This window comes from Melopsittacus undulatus, chromosome 6, assembly GCF_012275295.1.
Source record: "Melopsittacus undulatus isolate bMelUnd1 chromosome 6, bMelUnd1.mat.Z, whole genome shotgun sequence".
NCBI classification, from domain to species: Eukaryota; Metazoa; Chordata; class Aves; order Psittaciformes; family Psittaculidae; genus Melopsittacus; species Melopsittacus undulatus.
Genome location: NC_047532.1, coordinates 9,362,933 through 9,375,443, shown reverse-complemented (window position 1 = coordinate 9,375,443; position 12,511 = coordinate 9,362,933). Strand labels below are relative to the sequence as shown.

General features: G+C 49.0%; 1 protein-coding gene across 1 annotated transcript; it reads right to left on the bottom strand.

Annotated features, from left to right (window-relative positions):
• Window positions 1–307: 307 nt before the first annotated feature.
• PTGER3 (prostaglandin E receptor 3) lies at window positions 308–12,287 on the bottom strand. Its single transcript, XM_034063967.1, has 2 exons — window positions 11,451–12,287; window positions 308–2,463 (listed from the first exon to the last, which is right to left on the bottom strand). The coding sequence occupies exons 1-2, from the start codon at window positions 12,285–12,287 to the stop codon at window positions 2,176–2,178; spliced, it is 1,125 nt and encodes a 374-aa protein (XP_033919858.1). The 3' UTR covers window positions 308–2,175.
• Window positions 12,288–12,511: the final 224 nt, after the last annotated feature.

Below are 12,511 nucleotides of genomic sequence, written 5' to 3'. Positions count from 1 at the left end.
GGCAAATAGTGCTCAAACTCCCCTGTAAACAAATCAAAACCAGGCATTCTCTCCCAATTTCTGGTAGTTAAAAGTAGCTTTTTCATTATACCACCCCTCACAGGGCTAGAACTGCCTTTTTGCCATGTAAGTGTCCTTCTTCACTAAAAGAAGCATGGTGTAACAACATGAACTGAACCTAGGTGAGACCCCCCCCGATCCTGCAGAGAGGACCCCATGTGCTGTTGCTCTGCACAATGCCTTCTCTCTGATGACTTCAGGCAATGTCATGGCTGAGCTGCTCTCTCAGTGACATGTGCGTGATTGACCATGGGCAGGAAACCCAGAGCTCTCCTCTTGCTCCTCTAAAGAGCTGTAGAAGGGGTTGATCCACTGTTCCTCACTGAACTTCCCCCTCTCAGGATCCCAGATATGCTGAATGCTCTGCGAGTGTTGCTGCTGATTGGAAATGTCTTGACAAGGAATCACGGAATCAACCAGGTTGGAAAAGACCCTTATGATCATCAAGTGCACCCGTGCCCCAGCACTGCCAAGTGCCTCTGTGGGTTTAGGCTGGCTCTTGGATTAGAGTAAGATGTTATTAGCTTGTAGGGCGCACTGAAATGCCACCCAGAGAAAATCAGACTTCTGCAGATGAGGAATTAGATGAGGCAGTAGCGGAACAAGAACAGTGAGAGCCAGTTTCTCTGCTGAGGAGTCACTTTTATAAACAATGGAAGAGAAGTAAATACAAAGGTTCTGTGCAAGAAATTCCCACCAGATGCAGGATTACATTTGCCTGTAAGGCCCCTGAATTCGACACTATATGGCACATAGTATATGTTGTAAATGGTGTATATGGTGTAAAACAATACGATATATTTTATGCTATTGGCACCTAATTTCACCCAAGAGTCCATGAAAGAGGAGACATTAGAGGCTGTCATCTACAAAAGGGTGAAGAAAAGAAGATAAAAATGGTGCTTTTTGAAATACGAACTTCAGATGTGACACAAATGGATTGGAACTCAGTTTTCTAACAAAGACCAAAAGTGACTTGGGGAAAGATGTGATCAACGCACCCACTCCAACCCACCTCTTCCAGTCTGCTTCATTTAACAATTTCCAAGCTGCCACAGCTCTCAGATTTAGTTTCTTGTAAGAAAGAAGAAATAAACTATTGTTGGTACTATTTGGGGTACTATTTTGGCCACTTTGTAGGCCATGTTAGTTATGAGGATGTTTTGAGTGGCAACCCCATTCCTTAAAATTCACGTGATGCTCATTTTATCCCTGGGCGCGTGCATTTCCAAATAAAACAACCCATCTGAAAGCAGCACTTTTGGCTTTGTAAACCTTCACCATTAATCTACAGGCAGAAGAACATTTACTGTCTCTTGCAACCTGTTTATCGCTCTCTCCATCTGCTCAGAGTGGGTTTATAGCGTGCTTTGCAAACAGCAATTCTGGCTAAGCCTGGGCAGTTCCCAGGCTCCCATTAAAATAAAACAATCACAGATTCCCATTCGGGCTGTTCGTCCCAGTGCTTCACCCTCCTCAGCAAATGAGCTCACTTTGGCATTCAAGCTGAATGAGTTTTATCAGGACAAATCCATGCTACCTTAGCTCTTGACAGAAATGATGCACCATCACTGGTACAACACAGCCTTTTCAGCTTTAAGCCACTGAAACCCAAATAAAGCCTCCTAGTTTTGTTTTCCTTCAATTCCTCTCTATTTTGCCTTTTTCTCCCCTTGTCCCTCCAGACAAAAAAAGGAGGAAAAAGGGACTCTCTGAAGTAGATTATCTTAGCATTGAAATATATATAGGAGTGGATCCTGTTAGTAATTTAATCTGTTGAATCTGTTCCAAGTGTCGCAGATAGAAAACCCTTTTTTTTTCTACCTTAATGCAAGAGAATTCCCTCAAAACTCTCTTTCAGGCAGACAGATTGCCATGTTCTGCAGCTCAGTTCTGAACAACAATAACAAGAGAATGCAGAAACCAACCCAATTCCTTCCTGCATTTGTGAATTCCTAGCACGTTATATAAATAACTGTTTGGCACTGGAGGTCCACGCCATAATTGCACTTTGAGCTATTTACACGATGCTGATGAGTTACAGACACCCCAATTCACAGTAAGATTTAAAATGACTCGTTGGCAAAAGCAGCTTCCATGCAAAAGGCTGTTCCTTCAGGCTGCTGTCCGTCGGATTTCCTCTGTCAAGGTGATGGACCTCTCCTTGAACTCGTTGTTGGAGCACTTGGAGACAGCATTGGCTGCTTGGCAGAACTTCTGGAGCAGGATCTTTCGGAGTAGCAGGTAAACCCACGGATCCAGTATCTGGTTGAGGGAAGCCAAACGCACGGCGGTCAGGAAGAAATTGCATTCCTTGTGCAGTTCTGAGCTTTGGGCTTCACTGGAGAATCCCTTGCAGTGCTCAAATGACGTGTGGCTGAAGATCATCTTCAGCATTGTTATCTGAGGAAATCCAGGGGGAGAAAGAGGTATCAGTTAAGAGTCTGTGTGTCATTACATGCAGATATCCCAGGAGGTAAAATCACAGAATCAATAGAATCACAGCCTGGTTCGTGTTGTGAAACAAGGGGGACACAAAATCACAACATGGAATATATAAACCTTTAGATTTAGTTTTAAGCAATGTTAAGTTCAATGGCTTTGTAACAGTAGCAGTGGAAAATTACTGAGGTGCATAATACATAGGAAAAATAGAGTACAGCTAGAGAACATACTGGCACAAGATAAATCATTATAGTTGACGTAGTTTTAAGAAAAACAGGCTAGAAAAACAGGACACAGGGATAAGGAGTATCTGGGAATAGCAGGTGTCTGGGATAGGCTGTGGGTAAACTAACTGATAAGTAGGAGGATAGGAGGGTTATTGTGTCTCTGGTGCTAATGAACCAATTGAACTGGTACAAGCATCTACTGCGAGTGCTTCAAAGGCTGCCAGAAGTGATGAAGATTGTTGGAAGAAGTAAACGACCCTCAGAGACAACCACCACAATTCTGTACACATGTGGGGAGCTTTCTGGAAAGTGATGTAATCCATATGTAGCCTCATGAATATGTATGTATGCCCAGGGACTATATAAGGATGGCTTGTGTAGCAATAGGGAGATACACGTTAGGAGGAGTTATCCCCCATGTCTCCCAGTGCCTCAATAAAGAATACCTGCTTGTCAGCTTGAAAACTTTGTTGGCAAGTTTGTTCCTGGAGTTTTCTCCTAATCAGTTGAAGGGACCTTAAAGCTCCTCCAGCTCCAACCCCTGCCATGGGCAGGGACACCTTCCACTGGAGCAGCTTGCTCCAAGCCCCTGTGTCCAACCTGGCCTTGAGCACTGCCAGGGATGGGGCAGCCACAGCTTCTTCATTCAACCCCCTCCAGTGTCCCACCACCCTCACAAGGAAGATCTTCTTCCCAAGATCCCATCTAGCCCTTCCCTCTTCCAGCTGGAGCTGTTACTCCTCATCCCATCCCTCCATCCCGTGTCCCAAGCCCCTCTCCAGCTTTCCTGCAGCTCCTTTAGGCACTGGAAGCTGCTCTCAGGTGTCCCCTTCAGGAGCCTTCTCTTGTCCAGGCTGCCCCAGCCCAGCTCTCTCAGCCTGGCTCCAGAGCAGAGCTGCTCCAGCCCTCGCAGCAGCTCCATGGCCTCCTCTGGCCTTGCTCCAACAGCTCCAGGTCCCTCTGGTGCTGCTGCCCCAGAGCTGGATCAGGGCTGCAGGTACAATCCTGCCAATAAACGCTTTTCCTCCCTCATCAGAGCACATAGGCATGGAGAGAGCACTGAGTTTGTGTGTGCAAAATGAGTGATAAGCATGGAACTTTTCAGCATCACTCAGCTTTATTTACTGACCTCATGCTAACCACAGGCAGCACATGCTGCTCCCTGCCTGAGACACAGCCAAAGCTGTGTGTCCAAGAGGTTCGAGATGGCCTTGGCTACGGAGGAAAACTACTGACCTTGTAAACTGACTTAAAGGTCCTCATTTTCCAACCCTAACCGTGCCATGATTCCATGATGTTATCATGATCAGGTATCGCAATTACACGGAACAGGTAAATAACACATGATGAGTCTAGCTCTTCAAAATTATGATATTAACAGTAAGGAAAAAGAATTTAAAATACAAAAATGTCTTCATTTATTTTAAAGCTGTTTGATTCTATGGCTTCTAAGTTTCACCGTTTGATTTTAAGATAAACTATTCTGCGTATAAGCTCAGCCAAACTTGAAAGAAAGGGTTACTGAAGGTGTTTGGGGGTAGGAGTCAAGAAAGTGTTTTAAGTCAACAACAAAAAAACCTTTTTCTTTTGTTGAAAGCCACAGACTGTGCTCTGTGTCAACCTGACCTGTATTTATTTCCTCCTTCCTCCCTCCATTCAGCTCCTCCAGTGAACAGAGGGATATATTTAGGAATGTTTCCCACAGTATCCGCACCAGCATGGCAGAGAGACACTATTTACACTGGAAGATGTTTCACACAAGAAGAAGTATCCATAGCTGAGGGCTCCCACAGCTCACAGCATGATACAGCTCTGGCCTGGCAGCCAAAAGCCATACACAGGTTGATTTCTAGGGGATGAAACTCCACTAGGCATGGCAGCACCTGGAGTTACCATCCCAGTTACACAGCACAGGGCTGTGGGATCCTGCCATGGGTGTTATGTGGATGGCGCATGTCAGTATGTAAGCACAGGTCAGGAAAAGTCATTCATTTATTCAGGAAAAACAAAGAGGAGGCAGCTTTGATTCACACTTTTACCCCACAAACTACACTTTAGGGTAATTTTATCACTCATATTTCAAAGCGTCACCAAAGGGGCTGCAGGAAAGCTGGAGAGGGGCTTGGGACAAGGGCCTGTAGGGACAGGCCAAGGGGAATGGCTTGAACCTGCCAGAACAGGGGAGACTGAGCTGAGCTCTTAAGCAGAAGCTCTTCCCTGTGAGGGTGCTGAGGCACTGGCACAGGGTGCCCAAAGAAGCTGTGGCTGCCCCATCCCTGGCAGTGTTCAAGGCCAGGTTGGACACAGGGGCTTGGAGCAGCTGCTCCAGTGGAAGGGGTCCCTGCCTGTGGCAGGGGTTGGAGCTGGATGGGCTTTAAGGTCCCTTCCAACCCAAACCAGAGCAGAGCAGCCTGGGATCTCCAGGGCAGGGCTCCAGCCATGGGAGCACTGGCATTGGTACCGGGCTCCTGTTTATTCATGGGAAAACAAAGAGAAGTTTTTTGCTTGGTTGTTTCTTAAAGCTGGTGCTAGAGCTCACCAGATTGGTGGTGTGATGCTCTCACACACTAATATACAACATGGGAAATAGGAATCACATTCTGATACATGTCAGATAAATGTAATCATTGGTATCTGTTGTCTGAAGTTTTCTCCTGAGCTTTCTGTACCAACTCCAGCTGCTTCAAAATATATCACTTTAGAGGCTTTTACTTGCTTCTCTAAGATAAGCTACATTAGATTTTGTATTGCAATGTTTTTCCCAGGAGCCTATAAACACGGGAATATCTTCTGAGCATACAACCTGCTGCCAAAACAACATGGTTATCAGCTGTACAACGGGAAATTCCTGTGCTGTGATGCAGAAGGAAGCTCTGGGGTGCTTTAGAGCAAGGCAAAAGGCAGAGCTGATGCCAGGACAGAGCCTGCTTCATGATGTATGGCAGTTAACAGTGAGTGGGGCTTTATGCTGGGTACCATGTCCTAAGTGTGGAGTGACCTTGCACTTGGGAAGGTGGGATAGGAACTGTGCTGCACTCTGTGCTCCAAGGTTTGCTACTGAACACCTGACTTCTCTTGGACAGGTCCTTTTCTTGCTTGCAAATCTCTTCTGGGCATAGATTCATAGAATCCCAGCCTGGTTTGTGCTGGAAGGGACCTTAAAGCCCATCCAGCTCCAACCCCTGCCACAGGCAGGGACCCCTTCCACTGGAGCAGCTTGCTCCAAGCCCCTGTGTCCAACCTGGCCTTGAACACTGCCAGGGATGGGGCAGCCACAGTTTCTCTGGACATGACTTGAAGACCTCTCCTGATTGTACAGCCTGGAAATCCTCATGGAGATGGATGACCCTGCTCAGTAGTGCTGATGCACATCTAATTTGCTGTCTTTGCCAAGGTCAGTGGTACCATATACTAAATGAACTGCCAGCAGTCCTGAACAAGCAGGGAAGAGCCTGAGGGATGAGATTTGTGATCAGTTATTCACAGCCCTGTCAACTTCTAGACTTCAGCCTTCCAAAAGGACCAGGAGAACCCACACTGACAGCACCACAGGCTGAGTGATCCCAGCAAGGCTTTCCCACAGAAGGCTCCCTTTGGAGTGCAGTGTCACCCGGAAAGGTCACATCTGGACCGCTGCTATTCCCAGGAACTGGGACACCCAGCGCAGCAGTGCCCCAGAGGAGAGGCTACGGGGGATGGTTTTTCCATTCAAAGGGATATTCTGGGTACCAGATCAATAACCACGTGTTGACCTTGGAAAGCCTAAGATGGGTCCGTAAGGCAAGGCTGCTGGGGCAGCAAACTCGAACTGTTTGTGTTTCTTGAAATAGAAGTAGCTGAGGATTACATTTAATTTAAATGCAAATGAAAATCAGTAACCACTGGTAGAGCTTTTGGAAAGTATGGGAAGATACAGGGACAGACCACACCAAACAGCCCTTGTGCACCAGGCCCATACAACCACAACCCTACCACTTCCCTGCCACTTACGGCTGTTCAGGGTGCTGTTGCTGGCCCTGTTGCCACTGTCACAGCTCGGTCTACACTGCCAGCAGCATCTGCCTCCCATGCCCACCAGTCCAGCATCCAGCACAGCCCACCTCATTGGGGACTGCAGCATCACGGTGCCATGGAGGGTACTGGTATTGTGTGAACACTGCAGCCAGGGAAACCACACCATGTTCATCATTCCCAGTATTCAGGTCCCTTTCTCCCAGCTCTTCCAGCTCTTTCTTTGGGAGCTCTGCAATGGCCTTTGCTTTGCAGCCGTTGCTGTCATGTCCTTTTGTTAGTGAACCCATGGAGCTACAGAAATATCAGGCTAATAAAATACACTTCCCAAGCAGACAACTGCCGCTTATTTGGGGGCTTATTACATAATATTCCTTTACTGGAATATCAGTTGTCCCAACAACTGCTCTACTGGAAATTCTATTTGTTTTATATCCTTAGAGGTTGTTTATTAGGGCCTGCACTGGTCTTCTAAATGAATTAAGACTGCAAAAGGTGGAGAAACAACATCAGGTGCTGGAACTACACAGTCTGTGCCAGTAAAAAATTTGGCTCAAAATGAAGAAAGCTGATAACTGGATTTATTCAGTTAGAGCAGATAAAACTTTACTGTATCACTGAGTATAGGGTTACCACAGCACCAAACCTCCACTGCTCTGATTTTCAAACCCACAACCAAACACAGGATGTGTTCTTTGAGACATCTTTACAGTGCTCTGAATGAAGTTGGAATTTCCAGGTTGTTTCATAGACCCCAGCTGGGAACCATCCCTGTGCCATATTGCCACTAGCTCCACTTCCCATGGGCAGCCTGTGTGACCTCAGGAATTTCCAGGCAGTTCATAATTACACTGCAAAGAGCCTGCAATGAATTTCCACTCTAGTTACAAGGGGAAGACAAAAGCTTTCCAAATAGATTCCTGTAGTTTTACAATCTATGCTGGAAACTGCTGCAGTAAAGGATGGAGAATGAAGCAGCTGATGCACTTGTAGATGCTTATTTTTCAGCCAAGCAGGAGCTGCGTAGCTGGTCTGCAACCTGATGGGGAAATCCTGGTCCCAGACTGCACAATCTTTCCTTGAGATAGCTTCCAAAACCCCAAACATTTTCTATGCATTGTGAAGACAGGAGGATTCATCCCCTTACACTGCTGCTCCTCTCCTGTCAGCCCTAAGCTGTTGCTCAAATCGTTCTCTCACACATAAAGCAGCGAGCTGTAGGAGCAGAGGATTCTCCTGATGAAACACAGAGTGAACCATGGAAAGCCACGATGGAGAGGGTGTGATTTGTCCCTGTGCTACATGTAAACATGTACTACATGTACCACCCTGGCTCAAACATGGTACAATATGTACCAGCCTGGTTCAAACACGGTATGACATGTACCACTCCGGTTCAAACATGGTACAACATGTACTACCCTGGTTCAAACATAGTACAACATGTACCGCTCTGGTTCAAACATAGTACAACATGTACCACCCTGGTTCAAACATGGTATGACATGTACCACCCTGGTTCAAAATCAGAGTGGTAATTCTGTCTCATTATATTTTTAGGACTCCTGTTGTGTGTGCTGGGGCTGAGGCAGGATGGAGTATTTCAGTTCGAGCAGCCCAAATGCTGTTACAGACTCTGCTCTGGGGGCATGCAGGAGAACTTCCCACTGCCCAGCATGGACACGGGTTCCTTTCTTTTCCCTTTTCTCTGTTTTTTTGACCAAACTGAAAGGATCTGGGGCAGTTTTGAAACGGGAAAGAGGAGCATTAGTGGGAACAGCTCCTGATTCACAGAATAGCAGCTCAGTGATTTCAGTCTTTGGTTCTAAGTGAAGGTGCTTTCCAGAACTACGTTTTACACCTCTAAAAATACTACAAAATAACATGGTTTTAATAAAAATACTTGTAAAGAAGGAGTTATTTAATTCCTCTATTTAATTTATTTTAAATACAAGTATTTTAATAGGAAAAGCAGCAGAATACCTGAGCATTTTGGCTTTAACTACCCTCAAAACAACTCCAAGTGAATAATTTTGAGCCTGTAGCTCTAAAATAATTATTATGAGAGTTTGTGCTGCACTGGTTTCTCTGCAACCAAGAAACAGCCTCTTCTATTTCCCTCAGACCCATTGCAATCTGCTGACAGTTTAGTTCAATGGTTACGCTCCACAGTTGAGCATCAAAATAAATCCAAGATTAACACAAACTGGAAGTCAGTTACAATAAAGCAGGATCGTAAATATACATGTTTTCCCAGGTTCTCCAGGCAGAATTCAAGTAAGATCCCAGGCACACAACAAAAGATCATGCTTGCATTCCTTGTCTGCTACCAAACCCAGTATAGACCAAGAGAAGGCAGAAGGCTTCGTTTAGAGCACAGCCACTATCATCAGAAGTGTCACTGTTAAATCACATTTGATTTTGTCATTTGCATCAACACGTCAAGTCTAAAAACAGTGCCTGTGTAAAAGGGCATTGTTTAATTGTAAAAGTTGTCAGAATCCACTAATTCTCATTGTAACACTCAGATACCTTAAAACAAAACAAAACAAAAAACCCCAAACTCTGAAAATCTATGGATTCCCATTTCAACTAAATTTCTTACAACTGCTACATGATTCCGCTATTTGGAGTTAAATGAGTTCCACAATCTGGCTTCCACTGAAAACGCACCCGCATTACTCCACGGTCACTCTTCCAAACATGCCCTCTTACTCCCAACTTGTACTTATAGTGGTACAGAAGAAGCCGAGTACACGTGAAACCGCTCCCATAGTCGTGACTCTTGCCTTGAGAGCACGGAGACTGGAGAACACGCTGAGCAGAGGGGTTCTGCGGAGCTCCACGGGACACGGTGGGTGCTCCCCAGTGCTCCTGCAGCCGCACGGGAAGGGGACCTGCTCACAGGCTCACTCTGGACCAGGCTGTGTCCGCGGAGGGGCAGCAGGTCCTCCCCACCACCACCAAGTGCCTGCAAGGTGCTGACAGCCGCTATCTCCTCTGCCGCCCCAGCCCGTGACTCCAGGGAATCAGTTCCCTTCCACAGCTCCAAGTATCCCTGCTCTCTCTCACCAGCTCCCGAAGCGAGGGGTCAGGGTTGTTTGCAGCAGGCTCCGACCTGGGCTCGGCTCCATTAACACCTCCCGTTAACACTTCCCATTAACACTTCCCCAGATCCATTCAGCAGTGCCAGGGCAGCTCTATCCTTTTGACTCCGGTTAAACCTGCAAGAACGCCGCGGAAAGGGAAGCACCAGAGGAATCCCTGCATCCGCACTGAGTTTGATGAGCACTCCGATTCTGAAGGAAGGGAAACAGTGTGCCTCACCGCAGGGATTTTCCCTCTGTGCTACAAGGCTGGTTAAAACCTCAGGGAGCAGAGTGGATCCTGCTGCCCTGGCTGCGGAGGGCAGAACCCGCATCCCGACGGAAACACTACAGAAGAAGGGCTGAGAGGCGAAAACCTTCTTTCATTTACTAAATACCTCCTGATCTGTTGATCTGTTTAACGGCAGGGACGCATGCAACAGTCAACTGCTGTGAAACACAGAAATCCTGGGGTGTCCCTATGGGAGCTGACTGCACCCGTCAGCAGGACGTGCCCCTCAGTGTTACCAGCGAGCCAAGGTGCCTGGGACCACGGCTGCCCCATGCACGGAGAGCTGGGATGGTGACAGGGCACTCTCCTGCTTTAACTTCCCAAACCTAACGCTCCTTGGGCTGTGAGGAGCAGAACATCACTCTGCTCTCAAGTCCTCACTAGATTTTCGCTGTGGTTTCGTGTTTTGCCTTCGCCACAAGCTGTTAATGATCCCTAGAAAGTTAACTCTCAGCCTATGGCTTGCTTTGGGGCAGGGTTGTTTTGGAGATTTGATGGAATTTGGATTAATTTACAAGGATAACATTACTAGAATTGTTTTCTGTTTTTACTTCATTCCCTTTTGCTGTCACCTTTGTCAGCCCCTCTCCTTACAGCCACATTTATGAGAGCTCCATTTCTTTGCGCACAAGAAGGAAACCCCTTCTCTAGACATAAAGTACAGGTAACTTGAAGATCACTGCAGCTTGCTTGAGCCCCTGCCTGCTCATGGATTCCAAGCACAACTTTCAACAAGTCATACTCTCTGCTAACGGCGTGATTTCTTTCTGAAAGAAAGGTCATTAAGTGAGGAGTAACAGAATGGTGGAAAGCAGTGCAAGGGTACTTCAAAACAACAGAAGCAAGAAGCCCAGAATTCTGCTGTAAATGGGACAGAAAAGCCAGAAGGCGACCACAAAGTCAAAGTCAAACCTTTGCTCACAAAGCACTGAAGTTTTGCTACAAGTTGGGAGTAAATAAAAAATCATAGAAAGCTGTTTCCTAGGAGTGCAGAATCACAGCTTGTGTTAGAAGGGATCTTAAAGCTCCTCCAGCTCCAACCCCTGCCACAGGCAGGGACCCCTTCCACTGGAGCAGCTTGCTCCAAGCCCCTGTGTCCAACCTGGCCTTGAGCACTGCCAGGGATGGGGCAGCCACAGCTTCTCTGGGCACCCTGTCCTCCCGGCTCTGTCCCTGTCCCCATTTTCTTTCCTCAGAGGACATCCATACTGCCCATGAGGAACATGAACCACTGGTGCCCCCCACCCTGCCCTGGCTCTTGGATCCCCCCTGCCCCAAGGGATGAAGGAGTCCTGTGGTTACCCCACGTCGGGTGACACGGTGACCTACCAGCAGCGGTGACCAGCAGGCCGAGAGGACACACATGATCCCCAGGAGCTGGATCAGTGTCTCCATGGCGATCCGTCCCCACTGCTTGCTGGAGCGTGCCGCGGTCACTTTGGTCCGACAGCGAGACACCAAGGCCTCGATGGTGGCCAGGTTGCAGACCACGGTCACCACGAGGGACAGAAGCCCCAGCACAGCGAAGGTGGAGGCGAAGAAGAGGCTGCCGGTGAGCTGGCTGTCCCCGGTGCTGATGAAGCACCATGTGCCAGGCCACTGCAGCGTGTACTGGCCCAGGCCGGCGATGGGCAGGAGGGCGAAGGCGACCACAGCCAGCCAGATGCCGAGCAGCACTGCCTTGGTCACCCGCGTCTTCATGTGGCTGGCGTACCAGTGCGGAGCGCGGATGGCCAGCGTCCTCTCCACGGCCATGGCGCTGGCGATGAAGAGCGGGCAGAGGCCGAACACGGTCATGCTGAAGCCGAAGAAGGCGCAGAGGTGGCCCGAGGGGTCGACGGCGTGCCAGGCGCGGTTGGACAGGTACACGGAGATGACGATGGGGCTGGTGAGCAGCTGCCCCAGCAGGTCGGTGAGCGCCAGGGAGCCGATGCACAGCAGGAAGGACCGCTTGCGCCGGCTCTCCTTGGCGCGGTAGCTGCGGGACACCAGCAGCATGGCCAGCGCGTTGCCCACGATGCCCGTGACCATCATGGTGAGCGGGAACGCCACGGACACGCCGCTGCAGCCCTCCTCCGCCGCCCGCCCGGTGCCGTTGCCGCGCTGCCGCATGGCGCCGGGCTCGGAGCCGTTGTGGCCGCCCTGGCACTGCCGCCTGCCGCTCATCCCGGCGGGGCCGGCAGCGGAGGGGCTGGGAGCAGCCGGCCCATGGCGGCGGCGGGCGGCGCTCGGGCGCGGCGGCAGCGCTATAAGGTGGGGGGGGGCAGAGGCGGGCGGTGCGTCCCGCCCCGTCCCGGAGGGAGGTGGCGGCGGAGGCCGCTCAGCTGCGGGGTCTGCACCGGCCGTGCCCTGCAGCGGGAGCGGAGCGGGATGAGACGGGACGGGAAGGG